At 34.8% G+C, this 21,508-nt stretch overlaps 1 protein-coding gene across 1 annotated transcript in view; it reads left to right on the top strand.

The window, feature by feature from the left end:
* Window positions 1–21,508, top strand: part of alk (ALK receptor tyrosine kinase) — a 797,750-nt gene that overhangs the window by 715,620 nt on the left and 60,622 nt on the right. The window contains exon 12 of the mRNA XM_049464193.1: window positions 19,964–20,129. Coding sequence (XP_049320150.1) covers window positions 19,964–20,129 — 166 coding nt within the window. The remainder of the gene's footprint in view (window positions 1–19,963; window positions 20,130–21,508) is intronic.

Raw genomic sequence — 21,508 nt, 5'->3', positions numbered from 1 at the left:
TTGGTTTAATGCATTATAATATGCAGCAATGATTTCTCAAACTAAGCTTTTAAAAAAGTGTGTAACACATTATAAAGCCTTATATACAGCCATTACTGACAAAACATGAAGTAAATTTTGTTATGCCTCACTGTAATGTCTTATAGAGCATTATGAGTGCTCTTTCCTGGCTTTAAGTGAAGTGTGTTTTAAACGTGAAGTAAATGTTATTATGCCTTACTCTAGGCATTTGAAAAAAAAAACACACTTCACTTATAGCCAACAATGACTGTATATAAGGCTTTATAATGTGTTACACACTTTTATAAAAGCTTAATTTGAAAAATCTGCATATCTGCATATTATAATGCATTATACCAACATATACCAGATCTGTGTTATAGTGCATTACAACACTACATTGTACAATGTACTAATGAACAGATATTATAAGGCAGTATAAGCCCTTTCTTTGTAAGCCCTTACACTTGTAGTTTATAATGTGTTATGAATATCGCTGTAAGTACTTATGAGTTATTGTACAGGCTTATTACAGTCATTATAAGGTGTTGTGCATGTCATATACCACATTATAAATGCATTCATAAGGGATTATGAATACAGGGTTCATAGAAAGTGATACAGGAAGTTTTTCTGAGCTTTTTTATTTACCTTACTCATTTTATACCTTTATTTTATTTATTTATTTTTTTTTTACATTATACATCCATACCTAGCTTAGGATGGGCATACGGTGGGCACCCAGCTAGTGCTTTGGAAGCTGGGGAACAGTTAAATGAGCATTAAGGGTCTTGCTCAAGGGTCGATCAGTGGTAGTTCGTTGAAATTGGATATTGAATAAACAACTCAACAAACAACATCAATAACAAATGCCATTATTGCCTTTGCTGCATTATAAACTGTGCAGAAATACGCACTAGTTTAGAACATGGGAGGATCTTCCTGTATTTACTTTTTTTGCGCCACCCAGACAGCACTGACCAATAAGTGGAGTCATCAGTCTTACATGTTCTCACAAGTTCCCACAAATCCAATTTTCAAACTCGTTAATTCATTCGAACTTCTTGATTTATTCTTACTTTTGATCAAATCTTACTCAATTAACATCTTATTCATCTTATTCAAGCATATTAATTTAACATACTGCACATATTGTTGAATTAAATTGAATGGACAAATATCATGTAAAATTAACGCCTATGTTAACGAACAGACATACTGTATATGGTGTCAACTGGAAGCCTAATTTCATTCATTTAATTAACTCGCTTTACATGGTGTCAAATTAAAACCTACATTGTGGAATTAACACCTATATTAAGAGTCCCTCTGGACACAAGGAGCATCATTGGTGGTAGTGTAACAATGATGACTCTCTGTTGTGTAGGCGGGGAGCTTGATGGGTAATTAAACCAACATGTGTATCTCAGTAGTAGTATGGCTGTTGTTCTCCCTGATAGCTAATTAACAGTGTTTTATCTCTTATATATGAGATATCAGGTTTTTTTTTTCTGATCTTGCTATTTATAGGTATATGTTTGAGTGAAGTGAACATTGTTTTTTTTTTTCTATAAACTGCAGACAACATTTCTCCCAAATTCCAAAAATAAAAATAGTTTCAAAAGAAAAAGAAAAAGAAAAAGATGCAGATCTTTCAGACCTCAAATAATGCAAAGAAAACAAGTTCATATTCATCATATTCATTTAAAACCAACAACAATACTAATGTTTTAAATCAATATTTGGTGGAAAAAACCTGGTTTTTAATCATGGCTTTCATGCGTCTTGGCATGTTCTTCTCCACCAGTCTTACACACTGCTTTTGGGTGACCTTATTCCAGTCCTGGAGCAAAGATTCAAGAAGTTCAGCTTGGTTTGATGGCTTGTGATCATCCATATTCCTCTTTATTATAATTCCAAATGTTTTCAAGGGAGTTTAGGGCTGGAGATTGGCCTGCCATGACTAGGTCTTCATCTGATGATCCATATCTCTCAAAAATGAAGCCACATGTCTGGACCACCAATAAAAAACATGAACAGCACAGTATCTCTCAAAAATGAGGCCACCACATGTCTGGAACACCAGTATAAAACATGAACAGCGCAGTATCTCTCAAAAATGAAGCCATCACATGTCTGGACCACCAGATAAAGACCCTGTCATGTCCATCCCAACATCTCCAACCATATCGTGCTTTTTGAAGGTGGAGTAAAAGGGTCAGGCAATCAGAACAGAGGTCATTTAAATAAATCACCACTGTCAGAAAAAAAGTATCTTCTATATAATGGAAACTCTATACTGTTAACTTTTGATGTAAAGTGCTCTCGAGTGGCACAGCCCTGCAGTGTTGGTCCTATCATCAGGAGATGGGCAGTATGATCCTCTCTGATGGAACAGCTATCTCTGGCTGGGTGTCTAATAGGGCATAATTGGCCTCACTCTCTCTGGGTGGGCATGATGGACCTCCCTCTGCCCCAGTCAGTCAGTTAGCTGATGTACCAGAACTGGCAGTTAGTGGTGTCCTATAACATTGCATTAGGAGCAGTTTAAAACTATGACTTGGACAAAGCATGGGCTGGCCTTCATCACTTTCCAGCTTGGGGCTATATGTGTGTGGCTGTGTGTGTGTTAAGAGAAGCCTAACTAGCAGTCGGAATGTAATATGATTAAATGGTGAGGGGAAAAAAAATCACTAAAAATAAAATAAAGTGTCATTTTGAATGTTTCTATAGATTAATTCATCATGGCATTTCCATACAATAAAAACAATCAATACCAGAACTGTGGTATAATCACAATAATACACTCGAGGACTGTGCTGTAAAGTGAGATATTGGCTCTAGAGTATAGATTTTTGGCTCTTGGTCTCCCACATAAAGACCAATGTCAATATCTCACATTATAGCACACTTTCTCTCATGCATTATTGCTTAATAATAGCTAGAATATGTGCATATGTCACTTTTAAATCAACAATTTGTAGTTATTTGATCTTAAAATCACATCTTTAGAATTTTGCTGATGGTACTTTGCTCTTAATAGGGGGGAAGGAATCTCTGATATTGTCTCTCAAGACCGGATCTCTGGTGCTACTGCACTATTATACTTTGGTGGAACCCAAGTAATATTAGTGTAAAATATTGTATTATTGCTGTAACACCCCAATCAACATGCTTCTTCCACTTTATACTGTATAATTCTATGGTTCTGTGCTTTGTATGTACAGCTGTGTTGTAAAAATGTAGTATACTCCACACCTGTAGGGGGAGCCCATGGGCAAAAAATACCAACTCCCACATACTGCTGCTTTAAAGCACAAAAAAATGGAAAACAAAGAAAAAGGGATAAATGGAGATTTAAGAATTTATTCTCAAAGTGTTGATAGACATTAATTTTATGAAATAATAGTCGTGTAAAATAGTAAAACTGTTTTTTAAAAGGGACGTAAAACCATGTAAGCATTAAAGGAAAAGTAATATACATTTAAGCAATAATACACTCGAGACCGCAGCACAGCAGTGCCAATTTTACAAGTTATAGCACAAAAAAAGTCCAGCCCTCGTTTTGACTAAAAGAAAGTGTGTGTTTTTTTTTTGTTTTTTTTTTAAGAAATAAAGTTTTATTTACTTCAGCCCCCCCAGTGGCAAGACCTACAAGCGTCCCCTATTTCCGTCCACCTTATATTCAGCTTAAAATACCCTATATTAACTGAAAAATATGTACACTTAAGCTTTTATTTTAATAATAATAACTCTTAACCTGATATTGGTCGCTGATAATGTCTGTAACAATGCATATTTTCAAATCGCTGGGCTTATTATTTATTTGTGTAGACCGCATCTTTGCCTGCACTGCCTATTAGAGACATGCCGTTTCTGCACTGTGCCTCTATGGGATCCAGCGCCCCCTAGTGGTGTGTAATGACATCGCATTTGGTTTGTATTTGGTTTGTAAGCGTTGCATCATTGCTTGTATGTGGCAGAGTAATTCATGAAGGGCTTCGGTTACAGTTAGAGCATTACTGGCTAATAATGTCACTCATAAAACGTCTCTCAGCCAATCACATTGCAGGGTCGGAACTAACTGTGATATAATTCAATAATTAAAAAAAAAAAAATCAAACCAATTGTGCACTAGTCTTTAGGGAGCTTTGGATAATACCATCAATATGGTGTATAATATATATGTTCAGATATTATTCATCACATCAAAAGTCTTTGCATGCTCATACCACCACCACCATGTTTAACAGAGGATTCGGTGAGCTTTGTGTCGAGCGGCTCCTAGCCTTCTTTTAGCCTACTTTTATTTTCTCATGATTCTAGTACAGGTTGATCTTATCAGTAGTTTTATCAGTCCAAAAAACTGATATTCTTTGTTCCAGAACTGATATTCTTTGTTCCAGAACTGATATTTTTGGGGGGTAAAGTCTAATCTGGCCTTTCTATTAACGATTTGCACCATGTGGTGATGCCTCTGTATTTGCTTTCATGAAGTCTTCTCTTTATGGTAGACTGAGATATTGATACAGCTACTTCCTGCAGAGTGTTCTTTCACTTGGGTGGATGTTGTGAAGGCATGAAAAGGATTCTTTGATCATCCTCCACTGTTGTTTTCTATAGAGGTCCAGGGCTTTTTGAGTTCCTGAGTTCACCACTGCGCTCTTTTTTCCCAGAATCTACCAAACGTTGGATTAGGCTTTTCCTAACATCTCTGCTAACATCTCTGCTATCTCTCTGATAAGATTTCTTCTTCTTTTCATGCTAAAGATACTCTGTGTCTCTTCAACTTAAAGGGCCTTTTGACCGCATGATGTGGGTTCACAGCTACAGCTTCCAAATGCAAATGCATTAAATATAAACTTGCTCTCAGCTTAATAAATTATCATTCAATTTGGATGAAACAAATTACATGATATTTATTAATAGAAAGAAACTATCGATGTTCCATTTAGAGTTGATGGTTATCTACTTTATTGAAGTCTGGGGGAAAGCATGCAACAAAAATTACACATTTTATTTTTGTTATTAAAAAAAAAACTTTAAAAATTATCACTAGAAAACATTACAAAACATTACAGTCATCCATAAAATACACTGTTTTATCGGTTGAAATGTTAATAAATTGAAATTCTATAATTTATTTGATTTTTATATTTTATTGTTTATGTATAAAAGGCTCATAAAAACACATTACCTTCAAACATTCAATTAGATTTTGTTAAGAGAAAGAGTTGTTGTAATCTTAAGGGGAAAGATATGTTTGTAAAGTTTAATTCAAGATTATGAATAAGATTATGAAATAATATAATAATTGGAGAGTGATGTAAAAAATTCTAGATTAATATGCGTAATTTAAAGAATGAAAAAAAGTTTGTTTGTATTAAAAAAATATATAAAATCATATAATGTGTATCTATACAAACTGATGTTCAAAAAAGATTTTATGTTTTTGTTTAGTTTTGGTTTTGCCAAATTACTATTGTTCTGAATTATTATTTTTTTAAATATTTTTTTATCTTTCTGCTGCCTTTCATTTTATTTGTGATTTGTGTTTTTTTTTTCTTCTTCTAAATAAAAACATATATATATATATATATATATAATAACTTTAGCTACATTTTATATTATCAGTCACTATCTGTATTGATATGCTCCACTGCTTATTCTATGTTATTAAATAAAAAGGAATAAAAAAATATATATAATAAATCATCAATTGAGGTCATATAATGTGTGCACAGTCACACTTTTAATATGAATTTGGTAAAGACTCTATAAGCACACTTGTAGCACTTTATAATGCATTCATAAGGCATTATAAACATGTCTATACATATTTATAAAAATGTATAATCCACCATAGCCATGTTTATTATACATCATCATACATCATCAGCTGTGTTTACATCATGTTATATACATCAATACCAAGAAACTCAGTCCCAGCTTGCAGAATTGCAGAATATGCAATATGACTAAAAAAGCTTCCAACTTATAAACACAACCTTAATAAAACGTATTATAACGTATTTTTAATCGCTCGTGAATTATACTTGTCTTGTATAATATATAATATTAGTTATAGTCAACTATAATATGTATGTATTATAACAGCTCTTTCTGCACTTCAAGTAAAGTGCCAGACTTTCATTGTGGGACTAGATTAATAATGATAGATATACTTTTATATATTTTAATATACATATTATAAGCACATCTTATAAATGTATTATGATCACAAGTCATAATAAGTCATAAAGCTTAATAAACATGGCTATAATGGGTTATGCATTTTTGTAAATATTTATAGCCATGTTTATAATGCCTTATAAATGCATTATAATATGTTATGAATGTGGTTATAGAGTCTAATAGAGATGACATTCATAGAAAATGTTACCATGAATTTCTCTCTTTACCCATTTCGGTCGAGTGGTGTCCTTTACTCTGTTCTCCCACAACTCTTCTCCCTCCGTATTGATTTCCCTTTTACCACCACGCTCCGCGCCGAGGATGGGTGGTGAAACGCAGCCAAACAGCGTCCGGCCGTGCTGACTCACCGCTCTGAGAGCAGAGGACAGGGCCGCTCTCCGCTAGATGAGCCTTTTTTTCTGCCTTTGTCTGTGTGATTACTTTCTCTGATGGAAAGAACTGAAAAAAAGAGGAGCCGCACGGCTAACTTCATGATGTGCTGAGGTGCGTGAGCGCCTCACTTCTGGAATCAGCCATTTTTACCAATTGAAGACTCGGCCAGTGAGATGAAAGGTGTTTTTTATGGGGTTGTATCAGAACACAGAAAACATGGCGACACCGCCCGGCCTCGCCGCACTACTGGAGGTTTCTGTTCACTTCAGATCTAATTACCACCGTCCTTCCGGCGCTTTATGGGATCGCTGTTCTTTGGCGAAGGCCGCGCAGCTTTGTCTGTTTTTCTTCAGAAGGAAAGGATGGGTCAGAAATGTGATGCACGCTTGTATACGGGTCCTTTTAGAATTGCTGGTGCAAATTTTTACATTTAATTGTATTGGAACTACCTCTACTTTGAAACTGCAAAAAAAATCTGCAAACAGTTATAATAAGCAAGAAAAATAATATATATATATATATATATATATATATATATACAGGGGTTGGACAATGTAACTGAAACACCTGTCATTTTAGTGTGGGAGGTTTCATGGCTAAATTGCAGCAGTCTGGTGGCCAATCTTCATTAATTGCACATTGCACCAGTAAGAGCGTGAAGAGTGTGAAGGTTCAATTAGCAGAGTAAGAGCACAGTTTTGCTCAAAATATTGCAATGCACACAACATTATGGGTGTCATACCAGAGTTCAAAAGAGGACAAATTGTTGGTGCACGTCTTGCTGGCACATCCGTGACCAAGACAACAAGTCTTTGTGATGTATCGAGAGCCACGGTATCCAGGGTAATGTCAGCATACCAAAGGATGAACCACATCCAACAGGATTAACTGTGGACGCTGTAAGAGAAAGCTGTCTGAAAGGGATGTTCGGGAGCTAACCCGGATTGTATCCATGAAACATAAAACCACGGCTGAACCCAAATCACGGCAGAATTCAATGTGTACCTCAACTCTCCTGTTTCCACCAGAACTGTCCGTCAAGACAATAAATTATTGTGGTCACTTTCATTGTCCAACCCCTGTATATACTTAGTTGATTTATTCTGAACATTTTATACTAAACAGTGGGGTAAGCACTATATATATATCTTTTTTTGAAGTAAATTTTACGCATCATTTTTGTACCTGTAGTTTTAGAATGTTCCATATATGTGTGTTATGAGTGTATGTGTGTGTGTGTGTGTGTGTGTGTATTATGAGTGTGTGCCAGAAGAATAAAGGCTGCGCTGATATTACACGCTACGTGAAACAGACAAATAGCATCAGCCCGTATGAGTTTCCTCACGTTCTGACCTCATCTGAAGAGCCGGGCCTGTCTGAGACATTTACCGGCAGCGTCAGGGGAGGAACCGAATTTAGTTCTCATCCTTCTGCTCCCACTGAACCCCACGTCCATCACTCCAGCTGATTCCAGCCCCCGGGCCAGAGGTGAACGACTGCAGCCCCCACCTTTTACTCATCAGCTCATATTGCTGGGGCTACAGCGAGAGGAAAAAGAAGAAGAAGAAAGATGAAGAAAAAAATGAAAGTCTTGCTTCTTAGATGCCTTCTGAGATGTTTGTGCTGCTGCTCCTGCACAGGGTGGTCTCTCTCTCTCTCTCTCTCGCTGTATTCATATCCCGGCACATTAGGGGGTAAAGCTGTGTTTTTGAAAATGACTGACAAAGCGGCTGCTCCCCTTTGTGTGTGTGTGTGTGTGTCTGTGTGTGTGTGTGTGTGTCTGTGTGTGTGCCAGAGTAAAGCTTAGAGAGAAAAAAACAGTGTTTGTAAAAGAGTTTTTTTTTTTTTTTTTTTTTGCGCATGCCTGAATGGATATGTGAAAGGATATATGTGTGTGTGTGTGTGTGTACGTATGTGTGTGTGTGAGTGTGACTGTGTGCGTGTGTGTGTGTGTGGTTTGTAAATCCATCAGTATTCTCCCTTATTACAACTTTTTGGCGCTCCAGGGAGCACATCTTAATAATAATAATAAAAAAATAAAAGAAAAGTTTTGATTGATTGCGCTATTTTTGTCATATACGTTGTTTAGTCCTGGAGAGAGAAATAGAAAGAGAGAGAGAAATAGAGAGAGAGAGAGAAAGAGAGAGAGAGTGGTAGGGAGTTGAAGAAAGAGAAATAGAGAGAAAGATGACAGAGTCAAAGTCTCATTTGCAAACTTTGGGAGTAATGGGGAAATGGAACATGTCAGTCATTGCCAGCAGAGCGAAATGAGAAACGAGTTCAGCATACGTTCCTGCATGTGTAGTATGTGCTTGTGTGTGTGTGTGTGTGTGTGTGTGTGTGTGTGTGTGTGTGTGTGTGTGTGTGTGTGTGTGCAGCAGTAAGTAGTGTTATTTATGAAAGGGAGTAGAGCTGCAGAACATAAAAGAGAGACCACCTGCTCTGTTCTTCTGCTCTGGAGGGAATGACAGTTAGTGGTGGAGGCATCTCTAAACGTACACAATAAAAGACCATCAGAATTAGAATTTTATTTCTTTCCAAATATATGCAGCCAGTCCAATATAGAGAGACAAACAGAAAGGAACAGATGGACAGAGATGTAGAGAAATAGTTAAATACTTAGATAATAATTTAGTTTGTAAGTTAGATATACAGTTGTTTTGTCAATTAGCTAGAAAACACATTTGTTAGTATGTATGTTGATAAGATAATTAGTTAATAAGTTAGATATTCAGGTATTTAGTTACTTAGGTAGGTAATCAGTTTAATCAGTGTTTTATATATATATATATAAACACTTTCTATGAATGTCATCTCTATAAGACTCTATAAACATACTCATAACACATTATAATGCATTCATAAGGCATTATAAACATGGCTATACATACTTATAAAAATGTATAATTCATTATAGCCATGTTTATTATGCATCATGAACTGTGATTATAATGCATTAATAGCTGTGTTTATAACATGTTATACGTCAATACCAAGAAACTCAGTCCCAGCTTGCAGACTTTATCACGACTAAAAAAGTTTCCAACTTATAAACACATAAATATATAAATAAATATATATATATATATATAAATAAATTTTTAGCCACTCATAAATTATTCTTGTCTTGAATATGATATTAATTATAGTCAATTATAATGTATTATTACAGGTCTTTGTGCGCTCTAAGTGAAGTGTAGGACTAGATTATTAACGATAGAGAAATACTATTTTTACATATATATTATAAGCACAGCTTATAAGGTATTATGATCACAGGTCATAATGCTTAACAAACATGGCTATAATGGGTTATGCATTTTTATAATCATTTATAGCCATGTTTATAATGCCTTATGAATGTGGTTGTAGCGTTTAATAAAGATGGCATTCGTAGAAAGTGTTACCACATATATATATATATATATATATATATATATATATATATATATATATATATATATATATATATATATATATATATATATATCAATCATTAGTTTGAGGTACACTGTAAAAAATAAAACCGTAAAAAAATGGTCAAATTACTAATTACTGCCAAACAAAAACCCTAAAATTAAAGTAAAATACTTTCATTCATATGAAGTGCAAAACCAGTAGATTCACATGCATTTTCATTAAAGGTTTCACATACATACACCAGTATTTTACAGTTTTTCAGAGCATATTTACAATTAAATTTCTTCAATAAAGTGATTTTGATCAACGTTCTGCAGGGATAAAACTGTTATTTTACAGTTTTTCAGAGCATATTTACAATTAAATTTCTTCAATAAAGCGATTTCAATCAATGTTCTGCAGGGAAAAACTGTTATTTTACCTTTTTTTAACTAACTTTATTGTCTTTCAAGTTGTGAGCTTTGATTCACAAATTAATGTGTATTTGACTCATTCAGTGAAAGTCAGTGACAAACTGTATGATCTTTTCAGAATTTCTTTATTAACAGGCTCTCTGCTCTTTTAAAGCAATAAAAAGTGCTCAGAGAGGGAAACCACTTATATTAGCACAGTCTAAAACCCAGCCAGGTGGATAAAACTGCTATGAAACTACATCATGGTGTGCCCTCTAAACTGAACATCTAATTAACATAGCCACGCCCCACAGACAGTTTTTTTTTTTTTTAGGTATATTTTCTTTTACATAAAAGAAAGAAAAAAACGTTTTATTTCTATGGTTATTTTCTGTATTTTTTTTTTTTACAATGAATAAAAAATAAATAAATAAATAAACCTTACAATTATGAAGAAAAACACTGAATTGTTGGGAAAGAAATAAACCTTTAAATAATAACACACACATATAATTACATATAATAATAAGTAATTTTACATACATATCTATATAACTTAAGAACATGGAAAAATACCATAAAAATAATATAGCAAAATAGCCCTAAAAATAAGAGTTTTAACCGTAATCTCTCATTAATGTCATAATATGTAAAATTAGAACAGGGGCTTGTAATTAACAGAAAATGTCTGTAATTTTACAGAATTTGACTGCAGTAAAAGAAAAGGGATAAATAGTGTAAACATTTAGAGTTATTTTCTGTAAAAATAGGATTTTTTTACGGTGTAAGGAAAGGAAGTAAGAAAAAAAAAAAAGAATCACAAATATGTACACTATGTTTATACACATATACTAATATACAGAACATAAATATATACACTTTTTTACAAAGGTCCAGATTGGTTTGGATAGTTTATTTTCCCTTAATAATTGAAATCATTAAAAAATGCTTTTTATATTTACTCAGGATTGTTAAATAATCAGAAAAAATGAATTATCTGATGATCTGAAAAATGTAAGTATGACAAAAATGCAAAAACAAAAGAAATCTATAAATCTGTAAGTAAGGAGGTAAGGAGGTAAGAGCTTCTCATTGGATAATTACTGCATGGGTGATTACGTTTCAACTGGCAATCAATCCCTAACTGATGCAGTGAGTAGCTTCTCTTTTTTTTACTGTTTACTGCATTTTTAAAAAGAGGAGAGAAATAATAGAAAAAAACAACACTAGAGCTCAGGGTCATGTTTAATAGTGAAAGTAAGAGCATTTCCACACACATAATGTAAAGGAAAGTTAAGGATTTGGGACTAAACCACTGTGTAGCCTTAATAAAAGCACTTATCAGTGAGACTAACCAGCAAAAACTGCTTCGATTTGCAATGAAAGAAGATCATGTGGTCTGATGAGTCCAGATTTACCCTGTTCCAGAGTGATGGAGCATCAGGGTAAGATTTTAAGGTAACAATTTCTATGAATGTCATCTTTATTTGACTCTATAACTACATTCATAATATATTATAATGCATTTATAAGGCATTATAAACATGGCTATAAATATTTATAAAAATGCATAACCCACTATAGCCATGTTTATTAAGCATTATGACTTGTGATTATAATACATTATAAGCTATGCTTATGATATACATGTTAAAATAGTGTATATCTATCAATAATAATCCAATAATATAATAATAATAATATAATAATAATATATAATAATATAATAATAATAATCCTGCAATGAAAAATATGTCACTTTACTTAGAGCGCACAAAGACCTGTTATAATACATTATAATTGACTATAACTAATATTATATTCAAGACAAGTATAATTCATGAGTGGTAACTGAGGGTGTGTTTATGAGTTGGAAGCTGTTTTAGTCATGATACAGGTCTACAAGCTGGGACTAAGTTTCTTGGTATTGACGTATAACATGTTATAAACACAGCTATTAATGCATTATAATCACAGTTCATGATGCATAATGAACATGGCTGAGATGAATTATAGAGTTTTATAAATATGTATAGCCATGTTTATAATGCCTTATGAATGCATTATAATGTGTTATGAATATGTTTATAGAGTCCTATAGAGATGACATTCATAGAAAGTGTTACCGATTTTAAAAGAGAGGCAACTAAAGTGATTCCCCTATCATGTCTTGTACGTGCCATACAAGCCTACGGGGGCGATGCTATGATGTGGGGTTGCTTCAGTACAGTTGGCCAGGTCTGTATTCAGCAACGTTATGTGTCCAAAGAATGAGGTCAGCTGACTACCTGAATATACTCAATATAGACCAGGTTATTCTATCAATGGATTTGTTATTTCCTGATGACACAGCCATATTCCAAGATGACAATGCCAGGATTCATGGGGCTCAGATTGTGAAAGAGTGCAGAGTTCAGGGAGCATGAGTCCAGACCTTAACCTCATTGAGAATCTTTGGGATGTGCTGAAGAAGACTTTGTCCAAATCTCCCATCATCAAGATCAGTTGATGCAACTCTGGACAGAATTAAATCGATAACACTTTCTATGAATGTCATCTCTATTAGACTCTATAACCACATTCATAACATATTAAAATGCAATCATAAGGCATTATAAACATGGATGGATTTATAAAATATTTATAAAAATGCATAACCCATTATAGCGATGTTTATAAAGCATTATGACTTGTGATCATAATAATATATAATATAATATATATGTTAAAATAGTTTATATATATCGTTAATAATATAGTCCCACAATGAAAGTCTGGCACTTTACTTAGAGCACACAAAGACCTGTTATAATACATTATAATTGACTATAATTAATATTATGTTCAAGGCAAGAATAATTTTTCAGTGGTTGAAAATATATTTATAGTATTACTGAGGGTGTGTTTATAAGTTGGAAGCTTTTTTAGTCATAATACAGTCGGCAAGCTGGGACTGAGTTTTTTGGTATTGATGTATAACATGTTATAATCACAGCTATTAATGCATTATAATCACAGTTCATGATGCATAACAAACATGGCTATGATGAATTATACATTTTTATAAATATGTATAGCCATGTTTATAATGCTTTATGAATGCATTATAATGTGTTATGAGTATGTTTATAGAGTCTTATAGAGATGACATTCATAGAAAGTGTTACCATTAAATCTTGTGACATTGTAGAAGCTTGAGGAAACTATGCCACAGCGACTGCATGCAGCAATCAAAGCTAAAGGGTGGTCCAACCTAATATCACAGTGTCTAGAGTAGTTAGTTTGTGAGTTAGTTAAATTTGACTGTGTTATAAACAGTCCAGATCGTCCGGGTAGATTATAATGTCTTTATACAGTATAATTGCTGCAAAATTGTGGCTCAACATGGCATTGAAACTCTAAGAAGTTATTAAAGGATTATCATCTCACTTTGGCTTAGTTTGCCATTGGCATCTGTTTTCAGTTTTTTTTTTTTTGTGGAAAGTAAAGTTGGTCTTGGTTATTTTTCGCTAAGTCCATCTTCCTCATCACAAAGACAGTCACTAGCCAAAACTGTTGCACGGTGCCTGAGAGAAAAGTGCTTATAGATTATCCGTCTGAGCCCAGATGACGTTCTGTGGTTCTGAATGATAAAAAGAGGCAGCAGGTTGTCTGGGCTTATTCTTGGCAATTCTCCATCTAAATTGTTACTGACTTGTTTCCATCAGCTCTGTATAAGAGAATAAACCATATTTGATGTATAAAGTATGAAGTTAGTCCAATAGAAATGGCAAGAGTGATCTAAAAAGGGTTTTGAAGTCATATAGCTGCTGTTTTTTCATTTATTTCTAATTCAGTTAACTGGCACCTGCTGCTTAGTCTCATGTTTTATAGCTATGGACAGGCAAATTACTTTATTCTGGTTTAATAATGTCAGTCAAAAATTTGTATCTACACAATGACAACATTGAAGGAGAATAAAAAAAAAAACATTTTGGCCTTTAGTGGAAGTAAAAAAAAAATGGTAACAGTTTCTATGAATGTCATGTCTATTATACTCTATAAACATACTCATAACACATTATAATGCATTCATAAAGGATTATAATCATCTAAAAATTGACAATATTGAAAGAGAAGGAAAAAACACTCTTGCCATTAGTGGAAGTTAAAAAAAATTGGTAACACTTTATGTAAATGTCATGTCTATTACACTCTATAAACATACTCATAACACATTATAATGCATTCATAAAGCATTATTATCATCTACAAAATGACAACATTAAAGAATAAGGAAGAAACATTCTAGCCTTCAGTGAAAGAAAAACATTGGGTTTCTTGTAGATGGGATGTCATCACTATTTTTAGAAGGAGTAAGTTCCGCCCTTTCCAACCATATATGGATATATGGATTATGTTTATGTGTGAATTGATTCCTGAGTAATTAATCTGAGAACACAAGGTGCGATTTTGGGGGTTTAGGGTTCTAAGGGTTAACTATATAGGCTGGATCACTTCAGTATTTATTTATAATGAAGGAAAAAACATAAAATAATAATAAAAAACATTGAATAAGAAGGTGTGCCAAAGCTTTTGACTTTGGTACTGTTAGTGTAACTTCAAGTAGTACTTAAGTATGACTTTTGGGGCAATCAGGAAATAATGCACCAATCAGAATCAGCCTTCTCTTTCTGATTGTGTGTTGTATGATGTTGGTAGTGAATCCAGCTCATCACATGTGGCCTTTACCCCAGTTTAGGCTCAACTTGTGAGCTTCACCCTCTCTGTATCTCCCGCAGAACGAGAACAAATACAGCCGCTCTTGGCTGACTGTCTGGGAGCTTGATTCCAAGTGCACACTGCAGCCCATGGCAGCACCGCTGTGCCCATCTGACAACAGCAATCTCCGCTCTAATGGCAAATGGGAGGAATGCTGTCAGCCCTCTGTGCACCATTACAGCTGTAATGAGAAGTAATGGCTGCCCCCCTTCGTGCCACCATCATAGGGCATTGAAACAATTCAACAATGCATATGGGCAGACGTCCACCGCTGTGCATGCAGTAAAGTGTGTGTTATTACGTGTTGTTTCTTGTTAGCTGGACGCAGAATCTGCATAGGGAGAGATCGATAGTGCAGAAGTACATTTCCTGCATCATATACTGTAGTAGAGTAGCTCCACTCCTCCACTCTTCCACTGTTTTTACTTTAAAGCATCAGCAGATTCTGCGCGTGCGCGGCTCAGCTGCGCACCGCATGGCAGTATGCTCCGTTCGTTTGTTTGTTTTCTTTATTTCTTTGTCACTAAATGAAGTTTGATCGCCGTTTTCACTCGCTCCATGATAACCTACGGTTACTATCCGTTCAGATGAGGAAGTAATTTTAACAATGACGCCTTCAAATATGTGGACTATTTGCCTGTGTGCATCCTGGATTTTGCAGCTACTGCTAATACTAACACACCTGAGTGGCAGCATGAGCAGGTGTGGGGAGCTGACACAAACAATCCGCACTTATAGTCGAGAGACTTTGCTGGAGGTACGAGAGCGGACTATCTACAACTCTCCCCCCGATACCCTGATGCTGGACACCATCCCTCAGGAGTTGGTCAGAACTAAACGAAGAACAAAGCGCGGAAAGAGAGGGGGAATTAAAAACCGGTTACGGCAGAGATTTAAACGCCCACCACTCCCCTCAATTATTCTCACAAATCTGCGCTCTCTGAGCAACAAAGTCGACATCATAAGGACATACAGCAGGTACTGTAATGAATTTCGTGAGGCTTCATTGTTATGTTTCACTGAAAGCTGGTTACAACCAGCAATGCCTGACTCGCTTTATGAACTTTCCGGGTTTATGCTCGTACGGGCAGACAGACATATAGACTCTGGGAAAACGCGGGGTGGAGGCATCTGCGTGTACATAAATGAACTCTGGTGCAGACAACATTCTGTGAAATATCAGATATGTGACCCCAACGTGGAAATATTGGGAATGACTTTAAGACCTTTCTATTTACCAAGAGAGTTTGGATGTATTTTGCTTTTTGTGATATATGCCCCTCCCAATGGGAAAGCTGCTAAAGCAGCAAACATCATTTCTGACTGTGTTCATGAGCTACAACTCAAATACCCTGATGCTCCAACAGTAGTAGTTGGAGACATGAATCAGTGTCACCTGGACTCTATGTTGCCTGGCTTTGAGCAATATGTAAAAAATGTAACCAGGAAAAACCACATTTTAGACAAGTGTTTTGTAAATATTAAGAACGCTTACATCTCAAAATGCAGACCTCCCATCTTAAACTCGGATCATAATGTGATTCATATGATCCCAGTCTATAAAACAACATTTAAGAGAAGTAAGCCTGAAAAAAAGGTCATAAGAATTTGGACGAATGAAAGTAAGGATCAGCTTAGAGCTTGTTTTGACTGCACGGACTGGTGCGCCTTTCAGGAAGGCTCTTTAGAGGAAAGAATAACTGTCATTAATGATTATATTCATTTCTGTGTACAATTGCTAGTTCCTACTAAAGAAATAAAAATCTACCCAAATAATAAACTATATGTGACCAAGGATATCAAAAGGGTTATAAATAAAAGGAACATAGCTTTCAGTAACAAAGATACAGTGATACTTAGACAGACAGAAAAAGAATTAAGAACTAAATTAAGAGAAGCAAAATCAAAGCACAGACAGGACCTAGAAAATGCATTCAAAACCAGTAATTCTAAAAAAGTGTGGGACACCATGAAATCAATGACAGGTATGCGATCCCCAAACAAATCAATTGTAACAGATAATGATTATAAGTTTGCTGACGATTTAAACACTTACTTTACAAGATTCGAATTATCTGATAGTTTTGATAAATGTAACAAAATTTTAACAAACGTTCAACCAGGACCATTAGACAGAATTAATATTACTGTCGATGAAGTTAGGAAAATATTTCAAAACACTAATACTAGGAAAGCAGAGGGGCCAGACCAGTTTAGTCCTTTTATACTGAAAAACTTTGCAGCAGAGCTGGCACCAGCTTGGCAACCAGTGTTTCAATTGTCAATCGACACACACACAGTTCCAACAGTATGGAAAACTTCATATATAAAACCATTGCCTAAAACTCAAAATCCAAAAGAACATAAAGATTATAGACCTATAGCCCTAACTTCAGTAATTATGAAAGCTCTAGAGAGACTCCTGTTAAAATATCTTCAAATAACTTTGTCCAATGGCAAACTGGATTCATTTCAGTTCGCATATAAAACAGGTTGTGGCACAGAAGATGCTGTTGCCACATTAGTTCATATTATCACTAAACATCTAGATAAACCTCACAATTATGTAAGAGCTCTCTTTCTAGATTATTCATCTGCCTTTAATACAATACAACCCAATATTTTACTCTCAAAAATGTACCATCTGAGAGTGAACCCCTATCTGATTCACTGGTATGCCTCTTTCCTTACAAACAGAGTCCAGCTTGTTAAAGTGAATAAGACCCTTTCTTCTGCTATATTGACCAATGTTGGTGCACCTCAGGGCTGTGTGAGTTCTGCTTTGCTTTTTACTTTATATACAGACGACTGTCGTTTAACCACAAAAAATCAATATGTTATTAAATATTCGGATGATACTGTTTTGCTTACTTTACTAACCGACTCAGACGGCTCTGACCTGCACCAACAAGGGGTTAATAAAATTGCTATATGGAGCAAAAACAACGCTCTGGAAATAAACACAAAAAAAAACAGAAGAAATTGTGTTTAGTTTAAAATCTTTAATTATAAACCCCACCATTGTTAATAATGAAATAATCAAACAGGTGCAGTCATATAAATATCTTGGTGTAATGATTGATGCCACCTTATCATGGAAGCAGCATATGGACTATATTTGTAAAAAAACTAAACAAAGAATTTATTTTCTTCGTCGTCTCCGATCTTTTGGAGCTACTCGGCAGATACTCCTACTGTTCTATACTGCTGTTATTTTGAGTGTTCTGCAGTACTGTAATGCTGTGTGGTACAATTGCTTGTCCTTATCTGAAAAGTCTGGACTGAAACGCTTGATCAAAGTTTGCTCAAAAATTGTGGGTCAGTGTTTAGAAGGTCAGTATGAGACCGCTTATCATAACAACACAATGCGGTTAGCTAAAAACATTCTTTCTGATGCTAATCATGTTCTGAACAGCGAATATGTACTTCTCCCATCGGGACGACGATACAGTGTTCCGCGGTTTAATAAAGTCAGACTGAAGCACTCTTTCGTGCACCAGTCAATCCTTAAATTGAACCGGGAGCCTAATCTATAATCATACAAGATCTTTATGAAGCGAGATGATGCGAGCGAACTATGTATTTAATGTACCCCCTTTTCTTTTTTTTTTTTTCTTTTTTCCCCTTTTATAATGGTTGTTTGTGCCCTTATATGTTGTGTTGTTAATGTATGATGTTGTAACGGAGCTACTGTTTTTATGCAAAACAAATTTCAGATCATGGATCTGACAATAAAGTATTATCTAATCTAATCTAATCTAATCTTTTTTCACTTATCTGAGTGGGCAGCTTATGGCTGCAAACCAACTAGAACCAGAAATGTCAAGAAATGTCAAGTAATGAAGTTAAAGTCATGAATTAAAATACTTCTACTTCTTACATTTTGAAAACAGAATTTTTTTAAGTGGTTCAGATGTCTAAAGTGCTGCCACTATGATCAGGAGATCACTGCTTGAATCCTGGTCATGCAGCTTGCCATCAGCTGCCAGAGCCCTGAGAGAGCACAATTGGTCTTGCTTGGTCTCTCTGGGTGTTTAGATGGTGCTTTATCCCCTCATCACTCCTAGGGTGAGTGATGTCGATCAGCACAAGGCATCTGTGAGCTGATGTATCAGAACCGAGTCGCTGCGCTTTCCTCCAAATGTGCTGTGATGCTACTCAGCAATGCTGCAGCAGCAGCAGTTCAAAAAGAGGCGGAGTCTGACTTCACCTGTGTCGGAGGAGGCATGTGTTGTGGCATCACCAGTGAAAGGGGATATACAGCTGAGTAGCAAATGAATGGGTGGGACAATTAGCCTAGCGCCTAGCTAAATTGTAAGAAAAGGGAAAAACAATTAAATAAAAAATGTATTTCAGCTTGTTTTCATTCCGGCTTCTTATGATAACAAAAAAAATAATTCAAATAAATTGCTCCATCCAAGTAGAGTAAATCTGATTGTAGTTAGATGTTGGGAAGTATAAACTTATATCATCATATACTGACACCCTACATAGCAGAAAACGGACGTATATTGATAGTGCGCCTTATAACCCACGTGCCTTTTTTATATTTTATTAGTCTAAGTAGTCTTAACCTTATTATTAATTACTCTTAATTATTCAATTTAACTGCGATGAAAGAACTAGTATTTGCAGTTGTTGTGTCATAAACGGAGTTCTAAAAATGTGATTTACAGTGTAAACAATTTAACTTTTTTTGTTGATATTGCCATTTCATTTATACAGAAATATAGAAATTGTAAATAAGATAAGAATAAGTATTGAGGTCATAGTAATAAGTGTTTATGTGTGTGTTTTTGCAGCCATGAAATGGTTTTTCCACCCTTGTGGGGCCTCAGGACCAGAAGGCCCTACCCCTTCTCAGTGTGCCAATGCCTACCGTAACGCCAACGTGAACGTGACTGTGGGGACGAAAGGAGTGCTGAGGGGCATTCAGATGTGGAGGGTTCCAGAAACTGGAATTTACAGGTAACGCCACTTATTTCACTGCCTCCAAACTCTTATATTTTATAAACTTTTATATTTGCATCTTTTGCATGGTTTTAATACCTCTCTTAGAATTTGACTTGCCATTTCCTGCCCCCCACAGACTATTGCCTCCCACTGAGGATCAGAGGATCTAGCCTAAGTTAGAAATAGGGGCTGTAAGATAAATCCTATTTATATTATTATTGTGACATGACTTTTCACGATATACACTTTAAAAAGAGCTGCAATAACAAATTGCGTTACCAGCATGCAGCAACAGAGGGAGCTTTACACACTGCAGACTGTGCCTACTGTATATGACATAACAAGACTGGAGGCAGAGTGAGGCAGAGTAAGGTAGAGTGATGTAGAGTGAGGTAGAGGTCCACAGTAAAGGAGCACACACACCCATCTACATTTTAGCCTGGAGAAAATGAGTGCACTCAAGATAAACGCTTACATTTTAAAGAGTTTACACTAATTAATATCTTTATTTATTTATTAATATCAGGACACATATTACCACACATTATATATTTTGTTCATATTGTATAACTAATTAATAAAGCTTATATATTTTTTTACAATATTCATAAAATGAGACATTTCAGAGATTGACACTAGATTTAAGAACATTTCACATGCTAATATATATATATATATATATATATATATATATATATATATATATATATATATATATATATATATATATATATATATATATATATATATATATATATACAGTACTGTGCAAAAGTGTTGGGCACCTGAGGGAATTCAGCAAAGAAAAAGCTTCTTATCTGTGAAGTAAGTGTTTATTAGCTCAGTAAAACATCAGCATTACAATAAATGCAAACAGCAATTTTACAAAAAGCAGAGCTTTTACAGCCCTGTGTTCCATATCCCTTTCATGCATAGAGGTCACTACAGTGTACAGCTGTTTAAAATTTTTTTTTCTTTAAATATGCTTGCAATTTTGGGCACTGCTGCATATAGTCCACTGTAGTGGAAGCTATTGCATCATCCTATACAAAAAAATCCCATTGGTTGGTCATTGTAATGGGAAAAAGAAGTCAATGAAATCAAGATGGCCGGCAGACAGGGAAAACCACCAAACACCTTGGCTATTTTTGTTTCTACCTTTTATAAAATTATATCACTGCAGGTAAAAAAATATATAATTACATCAAGTAACATCTAAGGTGACATATTATGTAAAGATTTTTGAAATTTTGATTTTATATTTGAGGGAATTGTAGATTAATCATCTGTCCACTTAATTGTACATCATGCATCATTAGCTATTTTTCAACTTTTATGCAATGTCAATTACTTCCAGTGTTGTTTTTAAAATAATTCATATTGTTTAATGTTTT

This window comes from Astyanax mexicanus, chromosome 14, assembly GCF_023375975.1.
Source record: "Astyanax mexicanus isolate ESR-SI-001 chromosome 14, AstMex3_surface, whole genome shotgun sequence".
Lineage (NCBI taxonomy): Eukaryota > Metazoa > Chordata > Actinopteri > Characiformes > Acestrorhamphidae > Astyanax > Astyanax mexicanus.
This window is presented reverse-complemented; position numbering and strand designations above follow the sequence as displayed.